The sequence below is a fragment of the Dreissena polymorpha genome, chromosome 15, assembly GCF_020536995.1.
Source record: "Dreissena polymorpha isolate Duluth1 chromosome 15, UMN_Dpol_1.0, whole genome shotgun sequence".
Classification (NCBI taxonomy): domain Eukaryota; kingdom Metazoa; phylum Mollusca; class Bivalvia; order Myida; family Dreissenidae; genus Dreissena; species Dreissena polymorpha.
Window position 1 is genome coordinate 1,301,588 of NC_068369.1, and position 21,165 is coordinate 1,322,752.

General features: G+C 34.5%; 1 protein-coding gene across 1 annotated transcript in view; it reads left to right on the forward strand.

The window, feature by feature from the left end:
- The window catches only part of LOC127860837 (palmitoyl-protein thioesterase 1-like), a 63,113-nt gene extending 42,240 nt beyond the window's left edge, over window positions 1-20,873 (forward strand). The window contains exons 5-9 of the mRNA XM_052399144.1: window positions 1,486-1,570; window positions 7,534-7,642; window positions 14,051-14,149; window positions 18,101-18,172; window positions 19,226-20,873. Of these exons, the coding sequence (XP_052255104.1) occupies window positions 1,486-1,570; window positions 7,534-7,642; window positions 14,051-14,149; window positions 18,101-18,172; window positions 19,226-19,351 (491 nt within the window). The 3' untranslated portion in view covers window positions 19,352-20,873. The remainder of the gene's footprint in view (window positions 1-1,485; window positions 1,571-7,533; window positions 7,643-14,050; window positions 14,150-18,100; window positions 18,173-19,225) is intronic.
- The last annotated feature ends 292 nt before the right edge of the window (window positions 20,874-21,165 follow it).

Genomic DNA, 21,165 nt, shown 5'->3' on the forward strand with positions numbered 1-21,165 from the left:
TTCCCCATTGCCTTATTCCTGCCCCATATTGCCTTTCCCAGGTGTATTTGGACTTCCACATTGCATTATTCCTGCTCCATATTTCCCTTTTCAGGTGTATGTGGACTTCCACAATGCCTTATTCCCGCCCCATATTTCCTTTCCCAGGTGTATTTGGATTTCCCCATTGCCTTATTCCTGCCCCATATTGCCTTTCCCAGGTGTATTTGGACTTCCACATTGCATTATTCCTGCTCCATATTTCCCTTTTCAGGTGTATGTGGACTTCAACAATGCCTTATTCCTGCCCCATATTTCCTTTCCCAGGTGTATTTGGACTTCCCCATTGCCTTATTCCTGTCCCATATTTCCTTTCCCAGGTGTATTTGGACTTCCACATTGCAATATTCCTGTCCCATATTTCCTTTCCCAGGTGTATTTGGACTTCCACATTGCATTATTCCTGCTCCATATTTCCCTTTTCAGGTGTATTTGGACTTCCACAATGCCTTATTCCTGCCCCATATTTCCTTTCCCAGGTGTATTTGGATTTCCCTATTGCCTTATTCCTGCCCCACATTTCATTTCCCAGGTGTATTTTGATTTCCCCATTGCCTTATTCCTGCCCCATATTGCCTTTCCCAGGTGTATTTGGACTTCCACATTGCATTATTCCTGCTCCATATTTCCCTTTTCAGGTGTATGTGGACTTCCACAATGCCTTATTCCTGCCCCATATTTCCTTTCCCAGGTGTATTTGGACTTCCCCATTGCCTTATTCCTGTCCCATATTTCCTTTCCCAGGTGTATTTGGACTTCCCCATTGCCTTATTTATGTCCCATATTTCCTTTCCCATGAGTATTTTGACTTCCCCATTGCCTTATTCCTGCCCCATATTTCCTTTCCCTGGTGTTTTTGAACTTGCCCATTGCCTTATTCATGCCCCATATTTCCTTTCCCATGTGTATTTTGACCTCCCCATTGCCATATTCCTGCCCCATATTTCCTTTCTCAGTTGTATTTGGACTTCCATATTGCCTTTTTCCTGCATGCCCCATATTTCCTTTCCCATGTGTATTTGGACTTCCACATTGCCTTATTCCTGCCCCATTTTTCCTTTCCCACGGCAGGTGAATTTGGACTTCCACATTGCCTTATTCCTGTTCCATATTTCCTTTCCCAGGCGTATTTGGACTTCAACATTGCCTTATTCCTGCTCCATTTTTCCTTTCCCAGGTGTATTTGGACTTCCTCATTGCCTTATTCCTGCTCCATATTTCCTTTCCCATGTGTATTTGGACTTCCACAATGCCTTATTTCTGCTCCATATTTCCTTCCATATGTGTATTTAGACTTCCCCATTGCCTTATTCCTGCTCCATATTTCCTTTCCCATGTGTGTTTTTGGACTTCCCCATTGCGCTTTTCCTGCTCCATATTTCCTTTCCCATGTGTGTATTTGGACTTCCCAATTGCCTTATTCCTGCCCAATATTTCCTTTCCCAGGTGTATTTGGACTTCCCCACTGCCCTGGGAGTTTTTCCATATGTGAAGCAGTACGTAAACTTCTCAATCAAGGAGCATATGTGCCGTAAGTATGAAAATCTTTCATTCCTTCAATTGCTTTCACATCATCTTTGTGATATCAGAACAAGAAAAACAGATGTTTGATGAGCATTGTCAGTTGCTGTATCATATTGAACCACCTTTAAATCTAACCTATGAAAATATATGAAACTTTTATTTAATTACAGGTGACATGATTGTCAGTTAAGCTTTACTGTTCCTCACATAGATACAGTAATTGAGATGAAGAAAATAATGTAAATGTTTGTTGTTATTGGTCCTGCAGATAATGGCCATGTGATCTCTTCAAGAAAGAGTCCTGTAGAGGTCACAGTCACGTAGTGGATGTTTAGTCTCTTTAGCAATTTGTAGGTCAAGAGTTCAACACGCACTTAACCCATTTATGCCTAGTGGACTCTCCCATTCTTCTCAATTGGATCAATTTATTTCCAAAACAAGGGATTTCTAGTATATTTATTTCTATATTTAGAATATTTCTTACAGAAATTCCTTTAAGCAAACAGCGCAGACCCTGATGAGACACTGCATCGTGGGGCGTCTCATCTGGGTCTACGCTGTTTGCCAAGGCCTTTTTTCTAGACGATAGACATAAATGTGGTTAAAGAGGGTTCTCAAGGTTTGTTGGTGCAATACACATTGAGGACATTCTCAAGATCTTTTGTTTAACCCTTTGCATGCTGGGAAATTTGTAGTCTTCTCAAATGTCGTCTGCTAAATTTCTAAAATTAGCATTTTCTTAGAATTTTTTCAAAGAATACTATCAGAATAGCAAACAGTTTGGATCCTGATGAGATGCCAATTATTGTTCTGTGGCGTCTCATCTGGATCCAAACTGTTTGCAAAGGCCTTTAAAATTTGGTTCCAGCGCTTAAAGGGTTAAACTCTGAATAATGGGATTGAGCTGAAATAAATTGGTTGAAAGTATTTTTTTCATCTGTCAAGAACTGATAATTTCCAGGCAGATTAATTTAGTTTCTTGATTAACCCCTGTGGGTGTCATTGTGATCTACCTAGTTTAATCTTGAAACATAAGGTGATAATATTGTTTTATTTGATTTTCACATGCATTTCCAGCAGTAAATATGTCAAACAGGGACATGGGAGACTTGTTTAGCTTTCTACAAAAAATATTAAAAGATATATAAAATACTGGGAAAATATAATTTTTATGCTCCCGGTAGGGTGGCATATAGCAGTTGAACTGTCCGTCAGTCAGTATGTCTGTCCGTCCGTCCGAAAAAAACTTTTAACATTGGCCATAACTTTTTAAATATTGAAGATAGCGCCTTGATATTTGGCATGCATGTGTATCTCATGGAGCTGCACATTTTGAGTGGTAAAATTTCAAGGTGAACATCATCCTTTAAGGTCTTGGGTCGAAAAAACAAAGTCACGGGAAGTATTAAGCTTTAAATTGACATAGTTATCTGACCTGCCCACGTATATATTTTTGTCAAATAAATCAAAGCGGCGCAGTAGGGGGCATTGTGTTTCTGACAAGCACATTGTGGTAAAAGGTCAAGGTCATCCTTTATGGTCTACGGTAAAAATACAGATTTAAGGGAAGTTATAAGCTTTAACAAGGGAGAAAATTATTAAATATTGAACATAGCCACTTTATATATTTGGCATGCATGTGTATCTCATGGAGCTGCACATTTTGAGTGGTGAATCTACAGTCACAGTAGTGGCTTTTAATTATTTGCTACTAAAAATAGAGATTTGTTACAGACAATTATTTTCAAGGGAAGTAATTTATATAATTATAAATCTCATATTATATATTTCCTTACCAAGAATTGAAGTTCTTTTCACAGTTACTGTACAAATTTATTATTTTGATTATTTATAACCCAAATGATTGATTTTTCAAAGTTTTTTTTAAATGATATAATTTTAATTTCTTTGATGTTCATTACATACCTGTGAACGTATGTCCATAGATACATGATCAACTATGATCTCTTTTAAACCACAGGCCTTGGTTGTCAATGATGTCTGACTTATAAATTTTATTTCAATGTGGGGCAGTAGGGGGCATTGTGTTTCTGACAAACACATCTCTTGTTTAAGTCTGTCATTGATGTATGTCTTCCTGCTTTTTATCTTCACATCTCAAGTGTACAATTTTCTAGTCTTATAAAGATTAAACACTTCATAGAAATGAGAAAATGTCACATTTAATTGAAGTAGATAAATTGACATTTATTAATAAGAATTTTGTAAAAGAAATTTATATAATTTTGAAGTAAGTTACTTAAATGTGTGCTGTACTGTAAAAATTATTCTTAATAGTCTTGCAACTTCATGTAATGTGTACATTCAAAGATACTTAGTTTTGTAGGAATTAACTTTTCTGTTAGTTTTGTAGGAATTAACTTTTCTGTAGAGTGCTTATTAGTTGCAGAGCATTTAACATGCAGTTTTTATTGATAATTTATTGTTATATGTCATATAAAAATCAAATAATGTTTCTTTATTGGCCCTGTCATGTGTCAGTTTTCCATAAAATTGTACTATTTTACTCAATTTGCTGAGACTCAGTTCGTATTTTATGATTTCCATCAAACTATGTTAATAACATTCTCAATGGTTTATTGTGTAACTGTTGTATCAATCCTCATTTCTTAATTGGATACAGTAGTTTAGCATGAAGATGTTGTATCAATCCATTACAAATCAGGTTGGGAATTTTATTTTCTTACATCTTTGCTCAGATTTTAAATATAAAGAGAAACACAGTTTCCAGCAACTTTAGCTAGATTGTGGAACAATTCCATATGAATGCTCCAAATAATTATTCATTATACTCTGTAATTACAATCAGTTCTTGAAAGCAGGTGCTCACAGTTGATATGCATTCAGACAACATATCTGCTATGACTTTGGTCTAAGTGAAGCAGGTGCTCACAGTTGATATGCATTCAGACAACATATCTGCTATGACTTTGGTCTTAGTGGAGCAGGGGCTCACAATATCTGCTATGACGTTGGTCTTAGTGAAGCAGGTGCTCACAGTTGATATGCATTAAGACAACATATCTGCTATGACTTTGGTCTTAGTGAAGCAGGTGCTCACAGTTGATATGCATTCAGACAACATATCTGCTATGCCTTTGGTCTTAGTGAAGCAGGTGCTCACAGTTGATATGCATTCAGACAACATATCTGCTATGACTTTGGTCTTAGTGAAGCAGGTGCTCACAGTTGATATGCATTCAGACAACATATCTGCTATGACTTTGGTCTAAGTGAAGCAGGTGCTCACAGTTGATATGCATTCAGACAGCATATCTGCTATGACTTTGGTCTTAGAGATGCAGGTGCTCACAGTTGATATGCATTCAGACAACATATCTGCTATGACTTTGGTCTTAGTGAAGCAGGTGCTCACAGTTGATATGCATTCAGACAACATATCTGCTATGACATGGTCTTAGTGAAGCAGGTGCTCACAGTTGATATGCATTCAGACAACATATCTGCTATGACTTTGGTCTTAGTGAAGCAGGTGCTCACAGTTGATATGTAATCATACAACATATCTGCTATGACTTTGGCCTTAGTGAAGCAGGTTCTCACAGTTGATATGTATTCAGACAACATATCTGCTATGACTTTGGTCTTAGTGAAGCAGGTGTTCACAGTTGATATGCATTCAGACAACATATCTGCTATGACTTTGGTCTTAGTGAAGCAGGTGCTCACAGTTGATATGTATTCAGACAACATATCTGCTATGACTAAGGTCTAAGTGAAGCAGGTGCTCACAGTTGATATGCGTTCAGACAACATATCTGCTATGACTTTGGTCTTAGTGAAGCAGGTGCTCACAGTTGATATGCATTCAGACAACATATCTGCTATGACTTTGGTCGTAGTGGTATAATATAATATGAAAAAAGATGCGATGAAGAGAAAAGTGATAGAACAAAAGAGGCCATTTTACTTGTGTACTGTTCAGTCCATTTGATAAACACGGATTGAAATTAGTTGTTTTATTATATAGTGGATATTTGTTGGATTCGGTGGATTATTGATTTTAATTCACGAGTGATCAAAGAAAATAATATTTTTACGAGTGCCACAGCCACAAGTGAAAATATATGTTTTTTATGATCAGGAGTGAATTAAAATCGATATTCCACCGAATCCAACAAATTTTCTTTTTATTTTATGCCTTTTTTAATAGTTTATATACATTGTTAAAGAGTTTAACTTAAGAATTTCGCTGGAATAATGACGTCATTTCGTCAAAGAAATGACGTCATTTCACAGTAAACAGTGAAAATTATCGATAATTTTCACTGATAACTTTCATTGTTTGAACAGTGAAATCATCATCAGTTTTAATTCACTGATATTTCCCTATAAACCACTGGAAAGCATAAAATAAAAATATGTTTGCAACTGTGACTGTTAAAACCCTATCTAGAAGATATTCACACCTTTGGCTTACTTAATTGACCAGCATTTATTTGATAGTAATAGCTATTTCTCAATGAAGTGGTTAGCAACTAGTCTGTTAACCCATTTATGCCTAGCGTCTAGAAAAAAGGCCTTGGCAAACAGCGTAGACCCATCAGAAATATTCTAAAAATAGAAAAAAAATATACCAGACATCCCTAATTTTGGAAATTAATTGATCCAATTTAAAAGGATGGGAGAGTCCACTAGGCATAAATGCGTTAATTATCACTTGAACACCAATCTAATAATAAGCTGTTTATAGCATAAGAAATGACGTAAATTGTCTGTATATTTGTACATTAAATATGAAATATAAAATTAACTAATTAATAATTTTTAAGTAGTTTAAAAAACACATGCAAAAAATGTTTCATGATTTTGATCTTATCATTTTATTGGTAAAAATTTGAGAAGTACCTGTGTTAAGTTTTAGCTTGAACATTGTTTATTTTTATTAAAAATCAACAGCAATTAAAAGTGTATGAACAAGAATGTATTTTCTGTTTGTGTATTAAATTTATAATATATGTTTTCAGTTTTTGAAATTAAAACATTTTATTTTTTCAGGGAAATCCAGAACCAGTAAGTTACTCGTTTTTTTATTATTTTTCAATAAATATATCGAATTGAGCTTTAATTTGAACCAAATAAACACAAATACTAATGTCATACTTCATCAGTATAGGATCTTATATGAGTTTTCATTAAAAACAATCAAATGTTTCTTGTTCTGAGAAAACTGGGCTTAATTCATGTGCGTAAAGTGTCGTCCCAGATTAGCCTGTGTAGTCCCCACAGGCTAATCAGGGACGACACTTTCCGCTTTAATGGTATTTTTAGTTTCAAGTTAGTCCCTCCTTACCGAAAATCAAGTTTAGGCAGAAAGTGTCGTCCCTGATTAGCCTGTGCGGACTGCACAGGCTAATCTGGGACGACACTTTACGCACATGCATTATGACCAGCTTTCACAGAACAAGACACAAATGAAGATCATGAATAATGTATTCCATTTATTTTGATGTCACATAATGTTCCCAAAAAAGTTATTTTTTCAGTTATTTGCAAGTCTGTTTGTGGCAAATTATTTAGAGAGACTTTTGAACTCTTATCTTCACTTATATTTACACACAAGTAATGGCAATATTAATAATCATAATTAGGTCTATGTTTTACTCCCGACCCAAATTACAACCATTGTCCACACATTTTATTGGTCATCTTCATTAAAAAAAAAAAAAAAATATATACCACATTTATATAGCGCCCTTTTCATACCGTATGTATGTTCAAAGGCACTTTACATTTTTTCCCTGACTCAGTCTGCACAGGCAAATCAGGGACAACACTTTCGGCCTAATCCAGCTTTTTGCAAAGAAGCATTTCCTTTAAACAGAAAACACAATGCAAGTAAAAAGTGTTGCATACTGCGCAGGCTTATTTTGGACAACACTTTATGCACAATAAATAAATCATTAAGCCCTGTTTTCTCAAAGTGAGGCTCATATCTATTCAAGGCTTGTGCAAGGCAGAATACTGGCATGACCCCCTCAACGAGGCAGAGTACCAGGCCAAGAGCGTCTTCCTGGCAGACATTAACCAAGAAAATGTACGTAACTAGATGCACGTAACTATGAAGAGCAGAGTGTTAACTAGCTTTCTCTCTAATATTACCACCATCGTGAAATTTGCTCAGTATCTTTATCTTGCCAATATTTAGGCTGACAATGGATATGGGTCAATTTATCCAAAAGTTAGGTCATCTAGTCAACTCTTATAAAAACATTGGTGCTTCTTTAAAGGCCACATTTATGACTAAATCTTGGTTAAACTCAAATCTTAGAAAAACATTGGTTTTACTTTAGAGGCCACATTTATGACTAAATCTTGGTTAAACTCAAATCTGAGAAAAACATTTGATTTACTTTAGAGACCACATTTATGACTAAATCTTGGAAACATGCTCAGCATGCTGTATCATGTCAATATATAGGCTGCACTTGACTCTGGGTTATGTATGTCCACAAACTAGGTCATCAGGTAATAGGCTGCACTTGACTCTGGGTTATGTATGTCCACAAACTAGGTCATCAGGTTATAGGCTGCACTTGACTCTGGGTTATGTATGTCCACAAACTAGGTCATCAGGTAGTAGGCTGCACTTGACTCTGGGTTATGTATGTCCACAAACTAGGTCACCAGGTAATAGGCTGCACTTGACTCTGGGTTATGTATGTCCACAAACTAGGTCACCAGGTAATAGGCTGCACTTGACTCTGGGTTATGTATGTCCACAAACTAGGTCACCAGGTAATAGGCTGCACTTGACTCTGGGTTATGTATGTCCACAAACTAGGTCATAAGGTAATAGGCTGCACTTGACTCTGGGTTATGTATGTCCACAAACTAGGTCATCAGGTAATAGGCTGCACTTGACTCTGGGTTATGTATGTCCACAAACTAGGTCACCAGGTAAAATTATACAAAAACTGTATGCCACTCTAGAGGCCAGTTTAATAAAAAAACAATATTGATAAAGCATGGTCAGATTGTTTATCTTGACAAAATCTTGTAAAAGCCTGATTCTATGTAACATGCATCCAAAAACTGAGTCACAATGTCAAATCCTGTCTAAACTTTGTCACTTTTCTAGAGGCAACCTTTATGAATCTTGGCAATATCTAGAAAGAGTTAAAATCTGGGTCACATGAGTAAAAAAACGAGTGGATAAGGTAAAAAAATCTTAGGAAAACCTCGTTATCATTCTATTAAACAAATGTGACTCAATTTTGATGAAATTAAGTAATAATGTTTATCTTTACAATGTGTAGGCTTTGTGCAAAGTTGTGCATCCAAAAACTTGGGCACAAGATCAAAAAGTAGAAAAACCTTGTAACACAGTTATCTTGATGAAATTTTTGAAGAATGTTTTTATTGACAATATATTGGTAAGAAGGTTTATCTTGACAATTGTTAGGCAAATGTTGAATCTAGGTCATGTGTATGTTGAAACTAGTTTACCAGGTCAAATCTTTGAACAAACTATTTTCTCTCAAGGGAAAACATTTATGACTCAAGCTTGACAAAACTTGGTCAGATTGTTAATCTTTAGGATATTTTAGTCAAGTTTAAATCTGGGTCAGATTTGTCCAAAAACTAGATAATTGTCATACCATAAGAAAACGTGTTACCACTGTTGAGGCCACATTTGTTTATGACTCTTGGTCTGAATGTTTATGTTGTTCAGGTGAGCACTTTAAAGGCCATCATGGCCCTCTTATTTAATGGAAATACCCAATTGTTTAAGTAAAACTGTCTTTTATGGTACATATAAATATATTTTTGAATATTAATCATATTTTTAAATAATATAATTCTTATACATTGTACTTTTTTTTAAATTCTATTATATGAGTTAAGTTTGTCTATGCCAAATCTATGGCACTGTCCCTTTAAGTTATACATGTAATCTTCCTTTTTCAGTTATGAGGCATTTTTATATACGGCTCATTTGTTTGAACGTGGCAGTCTGCTTGTTAAACATCGTTCGACAAGACAATTTATTTGCATTATTTGCATTATTATTTCCATGTTGTAGTTAAATAGCATATTTAGGTTTTATTAGGCCTATTTGTTATTAATAATTATCTTCATATGAAAAATGATGCCTTTTGTTTCCCATTATTCTACAATTATTATCTAGTTTTCTCAATATTTCATGGAAGTATTGGTAATTTGACAAAAAATTACAACTTTTACGACGTTAATATATGTATCTTCTGATTTTTATTTTGTTGCAAAGAACAGAAAACAAATCATTAAAAAAACACCAACTGAAAGAAAGACCATTAACAGACATGGAGAAAGACAATTTATAGGCAAACTTGTTTGAGCAAATACATATATGGAGGGTCATACAGCTAGGAGATACAAATTTGCTACTATTTTATAATTTTACTGAAAGATATTCATTATGCATTCACAAACATTAACATTTGAAAAAAAAAATTCTTACTTTTCTTTTTTATAGTTTTTAAACATCATTTGTTTGAACAGAAAAATAAATTTATTTGATATTTTTGTTATCTTTTTTAGCTCACCTGAGCACAACGTGCTCATTGTGAGCTTTTGTGATAGCTTTTTGTCCGTCGTCCGTTGTCCGTTGTGCGGACATTTGCCTTGTTTACTCTCTAGAGGCCACATTTATTGTCCAATCTTCATGAAATTTGGTCAGAAGATTGGTTTCAATGATATCTTGGATGAGTTCGAAAATGGTAACGTTTGCTTGAAAAACATGGCTTCCAAGGGGCGGGGCATTTTTCCTTATATGGCTATATATGGCTATAGTATAATCTTGTTAACACTCTAGAGGCCACAGTTAGTGTCTGATCATCATAAAACTTGGTCAGAAGATTCATCTCAATAATATCTTGGACGAGTTCAAAAATGATGCAGGTTGGTTGAAAAACATGGCCGCATTTTTCCTGATATGGCTTTAGTAAAACCTTGTTAACATTCTAGAGGCCACATTTATTTTCCGATCTTCATGAAACTTGCTCAGAAGATTTGTCCCACTGATATCTTGAATGAGTTCAAAATGGTAACCTTGCTTGAAAAACATGGCTGCCAAGGGGCGGGGCATTTTTCCTTATAATGGCTATATATGGCTATAGTAAAATCTTGTTAACACTCTAGAGGCCACATTTATTGTCCAATCTTCATGAAACTTGGTCAGAAGAATTATCCCAATAATATCTTGGACGAGTTTGAAAATGATGCTGGTTGGTTGAAAAACATGGCCGCCAGGGGGGCGGGGCATTTTTCCTTATATGGGTATAGTAAAACCTTGTTAACACTCTAGAGGACACATTAATTTTCCGATCTTCATGAAACTTGCTCAGAAGATTTGTCCCACTGATATCTTGGATGAGTTCAAAAATGGTAACCTTTGCTTGAAAAACATGGCTGCTAAGGGGCAGGGCATTTTTCCTTATATGGCTATAGTCTAATCTTGTTAACACTCTAGAGGCCACATTTATAGTCCGATCTTTATAAAACTCGGTCAAAAGATTCATTCCAATAATATCTTGGAAGATTATTAAAATGATGCCGGTTGGTAAAAAAAAAATGGCCACCAGGGGGCGGGGCTATTTTCCTTATATGGCTATAGTAAAACCTTGTTAACACTCTAGAGGTCACATTTATTTTTCGATCATCATGAAACTTGGTCAGAAGATTTGTCCCAATAATATCTTGGATGAGTTTGAAAATGGTTTTGGTTGCTTTAAAAACATGGCCACCAGGGGAAGGGCATTTTTCCTTATATGGCTATATATGGCTATAGTAAAACCTTGTTAACACTCTAGAGGCCACATTTATTGTCCAATCTTCATGAAATTTGGTCAGAAGATTGTTCTCAATGATATCTTGGATGAGTTTGAAAATAATAATGTTTGCTTGAAAAAAATGGCTTCCAAGTGGCGGGGCATTTTTCCTCAAATGGCTATTATAGTAAAATCTTGTAAACACTCTAGAGGCCACATTTACTGTCCGATCTTCATGAAACTTGGTCAGAAGATTCATCCTAATAATATCCTGGAAGAGTTCAAAAATGATGCCGGTTGGTTGAAAAACGTGGCTGCCAGGGGGCGGTGCATTTTTCCTTATATGGCTTTAGTAAAACCTTGTTAACACTCTAGAGGCCACATTTTTTTTCCCGATCTTCGTGAAACTTGGTCAGAAGATTTGTCCCAACAAAATCTTGTTATCTCAGGTGAGCAACTTTTGGACTTTCAGGCCCTCTTGTTTAGATTTCTTTATTGTATGCAAAAGAAAGTCAATTTGACGTTCATCCCCCCCCCCCCTACCCCCCCCCCCCACACACACCAAATAATGTGCATCTATAGGCCACACTTTATTGTCCCCTACCGGTTTCACCGGAGGGGACTTATGGTTTGCGCTCTGTCTGCCTTTTGTCTGTCTGTCAGTCTGTCAGTCAGTCACACTTTTCTGGATCCTGCGATAACTTAAAAAGCTCTTAATATTTTTTCATGAAACTTGAAACATGGATATATGGCAATATGGACATTATGCACGTCATTTCATTTGGTTCCTACATCAGAAATTCTGGTTGCTATGGCAACAAATAGACTAGAAATACTGCTGAAAATGGTGGTTTTCTGGATCCTGCGATAACTTTAAAAGTTCTTAATATTTTTTAATGAAACTTGAAACATGGATAGATGGCAATATGGACATTATGCATGTCATTTCATTTTGTTCCTACGTCAAAAATTCTGGTTGCTATGGCAACAACAACAAAAAATTCTGACAATGGTGGAATTTCTGACAATTGTGGAGCCGGTAGGGGACTATATTGCTTGGCAATAGTCTTGTTATAAATTATATTTACCTGATTACATTTTTTTGGGTGCTGTTCTTATATTTTGTGCATTAAATCTATAAATTTATTATATTTGTGCTAGCAGCTTATAAAAAAATGGCCATCTAGAGTTTAGTGATGTATTTCAATACTATGGTTTACTATATTTCTTGGCGTACTTGTTAACAATATTCACTAATTTATAAAAATGCAATGTCAGCATATGGTGTCATAGATGGTGATAAAGCATAAGCTAGGTGTAAAGTGCACACCTTATACTGGTATTGGATAGCCTTTTTATCCATGTTGGATATTAAGGATAGGCAGCGGTTACCTTAGTAATAAAAGATCATGTTCACTATTCAGATGTAAGATTGCATAAGAAAAAAGACATGGTTAAAAACCAGTAAAGTTTTTTTGCAAGTCCTACATTTCTTGACCTTATGTTGACAGAATACAAGGCATGCCCTATGGAATTCTTGCCTATTATTACATACAAAATTGGAATCACATGCTAAACCTTGTTTCCATGGTAATTACAATCATTATAAATATTGATATTTAAAACATGTTTAGTTAACCTGTTGAGCATTTTCATTAGCTACACTTTTTTTACTGAACAATGGCATGCTAATACATGTATTTGAACAATGATGCTAGATTGTAAAACACAATCCTAGTCTTGTTTAATGTAATATAAAATGGCATCACAACTTACCAATAGTTCTCCAATTTTGTGTAATTTATGTCCTTCTAGTGTCATTAGAATGTAATGCAAACTTAAAAGTCTCCCATAATAATGGCATTTTTTGTTAAAATTTTGCATACGAAGAATAATTATTTCTGATCTATTTCAGTATTTTCCCCTTCCTTTCGTATGTTAAAATTGCTCCTAGTACTACTTTAGTTTTACAGAAGTTGTGAACTGTACACTAACCATAATTGTCTACATATTGCACATTGCCTATATATTTTGTCTTAACCATCCCTGTATATTTCTCTGATGACTGTTTCTTGCTTAAACAGTTTTGGAACTATACTGTCTGCAGTTATCAACTTATCACATGTTTGTTGAAACATTTTGGGAAACTTGTAGACATGACTGTGTAAACTTCTGTGTTTTTTTTTCATTTAATAGATTTTTGTTAAACAAGCATTTTGCGGAAGCAGATAAAAACTAAATCTAGTGTGATAGTCAAGTAGTGATAATCACCATATTATAGCATTTGTACAGGCAATGTGCTAAACTTTACCCATGTTGATTCAATCAGTGAAATTGTACCAGTAAAAGTGTGTTTTTTTCTTTTTATAACCAATTTCAGTGTTCCGTTAACATATTCTGCTTATCATTTAAGTTTCCTTTTTGATTCCAACATATTTCACTTCTCTCTTTATATTGCCTACATATTTCACTGTTTCCTTACGATTGCCCATTTCGTCCGTTGTTACATTATTGTTACCTACATATTTCCTTATTTTTTCACATATAATTGCCTACATAATTGCATTAATTGTTCCCCTATAATTGTCAACATTTCACTGTTCCTTAACATAGCCTGCTTATGTCTGTGTTCCCAAACAGTGTCTACATATTTCACTGTTCCTTGAAATAATGGCCTTCATATGTTGCTTCAGTCTGTGAATGCAACGTACAAGGCCAACCTGCTGAAGTTGAAGAATCTGGTCCTGGTTCAGTTCCTACAGGACACAATGGTCATCCCAAGGGAGAGTGAGGTAAGTTGCAGACTTGTCCTGGACCCAGTGCCCAATACTATGCAAGGGATTGTGTACAGAAAGCTTTTTACACAAATCTTAACATAAGTTACCTAAAGGCACACATAAAGTGACACAAGGAAAATAAACCATTAATATTATTACCAAGATTTTTCAAATAAATACAAAAAATAAAGCATTATGACCTACGGTATTTTTTCATTATCTTTTAAGACAAGAATTTGGCATATTTTATTTTCCAAAAACCTTTAAAACTTTTTAGCTTTAAATTCCATTTTTTGTCCTATGTTACAAATGAAAGTTTTATGCCACTTGTTCAAGGTCGAATTGCTGTAACATTCATCATTACTGAATTATTTTTTTTGCAAAAACATGCACATTAGAAACTTCAACACCCAGATGTGTTATATTGAAACTTTTTTTAAGTGGCTGTCAACCTAGTGTCATTAAAAAGTTCCCCTTGGGTCATGGGCTTAAATAGATTAATAGAGACTTATATTGCAAAATACTTGTAACTTGAACACATTTTTCTCTTTAACCACTTGACACAAATGTTTAATATTTATTATATTTATATAATTGTCTTGTGGTTCTCTGCAAACATTGTTTAAATATTGGATTTTGAGTGAAAGCTGTCAACTTTTCCTAAATAACTGCTGGTCAGAATTTTGATTAACATTTGAAAAATGATTGTTAACTGACCCTCTTTCAAAGCTGTTGGATTTCATATGGAATTTACTGGAACTAAAGAAAATGAAAACTTTAAAAATCTTATTTTCTGAAATCACAAGGGTTAGGGCTTTAAAATTTAGCATATAACATCTTCATATAGTCCTCTTGATTTTGTTCACCTCATTTACCTATAATCAAAACTGGCCAAGCCTCAGGGGTTACATGATTTAAATAGATCTATAAAAGTAAATCATTTTAAACGAACTTTCTCTATCAAACTGCACTTGTAAGGGCTTTAATGTTTGGTGTGTAGCATCATATAGTGGTCCTCTACCAAGTTTGTTCAAATAATCCTTTAAGGGTCAAAAATGGCCCTGCCTATTGGGGGTTTTGTCTTCCTTGCATGTACATTGTAAAAAAACGTGTTAAACCGCTGAAACTGCAAGTAAAAACATGTTTAAACCGCTGAAACTGCAAGTAAAAACATGTTTAAACCGCTGAAACTGCAAGTAAAAACATGTTTAAACCGCTGAAACTGCAAGTAAAAACATGTTTAAACCACTGAAACTGCAAGTAAAAACATGTTTAAACCGCTGAAACTGCAAGTAAAAACATGTTTAAACCGCTGAAACTGCAAGTAAAAATGTGTTTAAACCGCTGAAACTGCAAGTAAAAACATGTTTAAACCGCTGAAACTGCAAGTAAAAACATGTTTAAACCGCTGAAACTGCAAGTAAAAACATGTTTAAACCACTGAAACTGCAAGTAAAAACATGTTTAAACCGCTAAAACTGCAAGTAAAAACATGTTTAAACCGCTGAAACTGCAAGTAAAAATGTGTTTAAACTGAAACTGCAAGGCTGAGAGGTCTAGGGTTTGGCATGTATTTTTGTATGGTGGTCCTCTACCAAGTTTGTACAAATCATGCCCCTTGGGTCAAAACTCACCATGGCCAAGGTTCACGAGATTTATACAGACTTAGTAAATTTACCTTAAAAAATATTCCTCTCTGAAACAACAAGGGTCAGCAGTTTGGTGTTTAAAATTGTATGGTAGTCCTCTACCAATTTATTCAAATCATGCCTCTGTGCAGTCCTGAAGCTCATTTAACTTGTGACATGCAGATATAGCATAGGGTCTCAATTGGTTCGAATTGGGTAAATGTAACGGTTGCTGAAAAAAGATAAAAAGTCTGTGCTCAAGAACTTCTTTAAGGATGAAGATTTGTGCTGAATATTTTGTGTAGGAAAGTAACATGCTGATCTAATGGAGGAATGCATTAGATCCAGTGAGGTCAGTGTTGTCAAGGTCACTGTTGGTGAAAAAAAGAAATAGTTTCATCTCAATAACTTTATTTTGGATGTAGGATTTGTGCTGAATATTTTGTGTAGGTAGGGGACAGGCTGATATAATGAAGGAATGCATTAGATCAATTGAGGCCACTGTGGTCAAGGTCACTGTTTTTGAAAAAAAGAAAGACTTAATTTTGGTTGTAGGATTTGTGCTTTCATTTTGTTTGTAGAAAGGCTTCATGCAGACCTAGGGTGGTTTTGCATTTCAGACCAGTTGTGTCAAGGTCATTGTTACTGAAAATAGAAATGTTTTCTGCTCAATACCTTGAATTTGAGTGGAGGTACCGGTATTGTGCTGTACTTTTGTGCGTAGGTAGTTTATATGCTGACATATATATTTTTGTTGATTTAAGTTTACGTAATTTATGGTTTTAAAGTTGATTATATAGTTTCCTGGCATGGTAACATTTATTGTTTTTCTTTATAACTTTTCAGCTTTAACTTTCACTATACTATTTAAGTACTACAGATATTCAATAAGAAATATGTCTTTGTGGTTATTATATCAGATGACTTACAGAGAGTGTACACAATACCATTTAAGCGTAAGAACAGTTTAATGTGCTGTCTTAGGAATTTCTTATTTTTATGTGAAATCCAATATTTTATGATCAAAATGTTTCAGTAATAATCATCTAAGCAATATGAACTTGTCTATATCATTTTTAATGTAAAAAAACACTATTTATGAATAGCGGAATGTACTCACAATTTCTCAAATGGGCCGTTTAAACTTTGACCTTAGTATATCACTGGAGACAAATTGAAGAACTAACCATGGGTGCAATTGAGTACATTTTATGTCCCCCACCACTATAGTGGGGGACATATTGTTTTTTCCCTGTATGTTGGTTTGTTGGTTGGTTGGTTGGTTTGTTGGTTGGTTGGTTTGTTTGGTCAAACTTTAACATTTTGCAATAGCTTTTGCAATATTGAAGATAGCAACTTGATATTTGGCATGCATGTGTATCTCATGAAGCTGCACATTTTGAGTGGTGAAAGGTCAAGGTCATCCTTCAAGGTCAAATATATAGCTTCGAAGCGGCACAAAAGGGGACATAGTGTTTCTGACAAACACATATCTTGTTCTTGAATATGTTTAATGTAGTTTGCAGAAACAGCTTTGACATGACATGACAGTAGCGTTAAAAAAACAGAATGTGCAAAACCATTACACAAAATTATGATTTTAAACAATTTATTGACTCCTTAAGCAATCCGGATCTCTACAATAACTTAGTAATGTGTTCAAAAGAAATTGTCATCGGGGAATACTAGAAGATGGTAGAGAAATTTGATAGCATCAAACCTCAGGCTTTCTTTTATTGGGCAAGGAACTATAAAAAGGGTTTAATATTTCAGTTTGCATGACAATTGATGGAAAGATTACATATCACTCTAATAAAAAAAATGGAATGCCTTGCCTATTTATTCTGTAATTGCTCTCAGGTGCATCGGAGAACAATGAAATTTTAATAAGTTATGGTGATTTATTGAATGCCTTTTGATCTGGCTTACTTTATACTATCACTATACATCTATTAATATGTTACCAATACCTGGCATTGAATTCACAGCACAATATTCATTATGATCATAAGGGAATAGAAATAAAATGAAACAATATTTGTGTGTTGTGAGATCAGGGGCTTTCATTTGCAATGGCTTCACACTTGAACAGCTATTTACCAACCATTGTGAAACTTAACAGTAATGTTAGTTGGTATAAAATGAAGCTTCATTACCGTTTTCAGCATAATTGCTTTTATCTAACTTGAGTTTTGCATGAGGGTGGAGTTTTATTTTAAAAAATCCTGAAATCCCACAAAACAATGCATTAATATTTGCCACATCATTATAACCAAACCAGTACCTAATGATCTGTTTGGAGAATGTCTCTCATCAATACCAATTGTTCCCTTTTCAGTGGTTTGGTTACTACATTCCTGGCCAAGACAAGAAGCTGTACACCATGTATGAGAGCCCCCTGTATCTGCAGGTATGCCTTTAGATGTATTTTAGGAGTACATTATTGTGTTGTTTATTGATATCCTAAAAGACATTGAGTAAGGCATAGCTTAAACTTTAGAACTTTAGAAAATATTAACCCTTTGCATGCTGGGAAAATTGTCGTCTGCTAAAATGTTGTCTGCTGAATTTCTAAAGTTAGCATTTACTTTTTTCAAAGAATACTATAAAAATAGCAAACAGTTTGGATCCTGATGAGACACCACATTTTGTGGCATCTCATCTGGATCCAAACTGTTTGCAAAGGCCTTCAAAATTCGGTTCCTGCACTGAAAGAGTTAATCCGCATACAAACTTGAGCACCTGGGTATTTTTTGCACATTTTGAGTGCACTTGAATTTTCAGTGCAGTTTTATCTATATGTGGGAAGCTTTTTTTCAAAAGTAAGATATTGGAGCCTCAATGTCATAAGCACACATGTCTACTTAAAGAAACTGGTATATTACATTACTTGAAAAAAGTTCATATATTCAGTATATTCGGTAATAAAATAGGTGACATAACAATAAAATATGAAAACTTGACAACTTTTTCAAGTAATGTTATATACCAGTCGTGATATTTTAATCAATATAAACTAATAATTGTAAAAAAATACGGGATTTTAGAACTTCTCTTTTTTCGTCGTTTGTGGTTAACGGTCCTTTTAATTTACAGTATACAAAATGCTTTTGTTCAGTATGAAATGATTACATTTGGGTTTGGATACTCGTTCCAAGTTTGAGAAACCAAGTGTTGAACAGAGCCTTGTTCTGTGAAAACAGGGCTTAATGCATGTGCCTCAGGTGCTGTCCCAGATTACCATATGCAGGCTGCAAAGGCTTATCAGTTTCAACATTTTCCTCCTTTAGTGATTTTCATTTAGCAGAGAGATTCTTATAATAAAAGATTTAAGTAAAGTGGAAAGTGTGGTCCACAATAAGACTGTGTGGACTGCACAGGCTAAACTAGACTGACACTTAAAGCCTATGCATTAAGGTAAGTTTTCCCAAAACAAGTCTTATATGATCAATTCTCCTTTCAGGACAAGCTTGGTTTAAAGACTCTCAACGACACGGGTCGTATCACATTCCTCTCTTCCGACTCTGACCACTTGCAATTCACGGAGCAGTGGTTCATAGACAACATCATCACGAAGTTCCTGCAGTAGACACTCAACATATCCCACCCACTGTGCACTTTTTGGAACAGAAACATTGAAATAGAATTAATGAAAGATGATAAAAGGCTTTTCTTTTCAAAAATATGGTATTCTTCCAATAAAACAATAATATTCAAATTGTATGGTGCAGATACAAGATATTTTGCTACAGGAAAACCTTCCCCACTTGCACTTCAAACTAAAATCAAAAGAAAAAAAAGAGAATAATTGTCTGATAATCTATTATTTTTAATAAATTTACAAGTACAGTACCCACCGCTAAAATATTAAACAAATATTGTTCTCTCAATTAAAGTATGCCTCACCCATAAAGCTTGCTGAATAATGTAATGTATACAACTTCTTATACAACAAACAATAGCCTTAATTGTTCAAGTATTGCTTTTACAGAATCTAAACTATTACTGCAACTGCTTTATTGAGTCAACTGAAGAGAAAGCTGGTGAACACTCTACGCATCACATTTTGTGCCTTATCTTCATGAAACTTACTGGGCATCTTTGTTTCAAGGATTTCTGGACCGAGTTTGATAAGAGTTCTTGCCCTTTGAAAAACATAGCTATGAGGGGGCAGGTCAGTTTTTCTTATATGCCAAGAGTGAAACCTTGTCAACACTCTAAAAGTTGCATTTTGTGTCAAATCTGCTCTCATATATCAGACTTTGCACAAAATAAAAATGACTCAGCCAGCCTTGTCGTTATTTTTTTCTAGAGCATGTGTGATTTCAAGAGAAATCAATGTCAATTTAAATCTTTATGTCTCTCAGTCTGTGATATTAATCATTGCATGTATGATTTCTGTGCAAGTCATTTATATTTTTCTGTATTTCCCCTAAATATATGCTGAGTTTGCTAACCAAAACCTTTTTTAATATTCGTCACATGGCACAGCAGGAATTTTCAGATAAATGTTGTTTGTTTACACCAAAGTGTGAAATGTCATGTATTATGAATGTAACAAATCAAATAAGATCATGACATTTTGAGGTTGCAAGTTTGTCTACATAGGTTGATTTTTCACTATTTTCACAGTGTATGTTCACTGTTAAGTTTACATGTGAGTTATGTAATATTTGATATCAATTCTTAACCTTATAATTATATTCTGATTGTTGTATAGTTATTTATGCATATCACCGTTCAAGAGGAATACTTTAGCTAGATGTATTAAAGATTAAAATGCTGCAAAATATCTTAACATGCTAAGCTTTTACATTTCATGAACGTGCTTTAAAAAAAATATACATGAATTCCTATTATTTATTACGTTGTATTTGCATTTAACAAACGTTTGAAGATATTTTAAATTATAATGTCACAATTCTGTGTTATATATGTGTGAAGACAAAAGGGAATATAATGTCAAGATTCCACTCTTAGTATGATTGACTATAAGTGTTTTAATTGTGTGAAAAATATCAGTTCAAATAGTCATTAATTTGTGTAAATATAAGTAATGTATGTCCTCTATTATAATATATGTGGTGATTAAAATGGAATGGTAACAATAATTTTTAGTTATGCATTTCATTTCTTAAATATGAAAGGTGCCAGCTTGGTTTAAAGTTGGAAAATATAGACTTTTAGCTCACCTGAGCACAATGTGATCGCCTTTTGTCCGTCTTGCATTGTGCGTCTTGTGTCGTATGGTGTCAACATTTGCCTTGTAAACACTCTAGAGGCAACATTTATTGTCCGATCTTCAAGATATTTGGTCAGAAGATTTGTGCCAATGATATCTTGAAAATGGTTCTTACATGGCTCAAGTAAAACCTTGTTAACACTCAAGAGGCCACAATTATT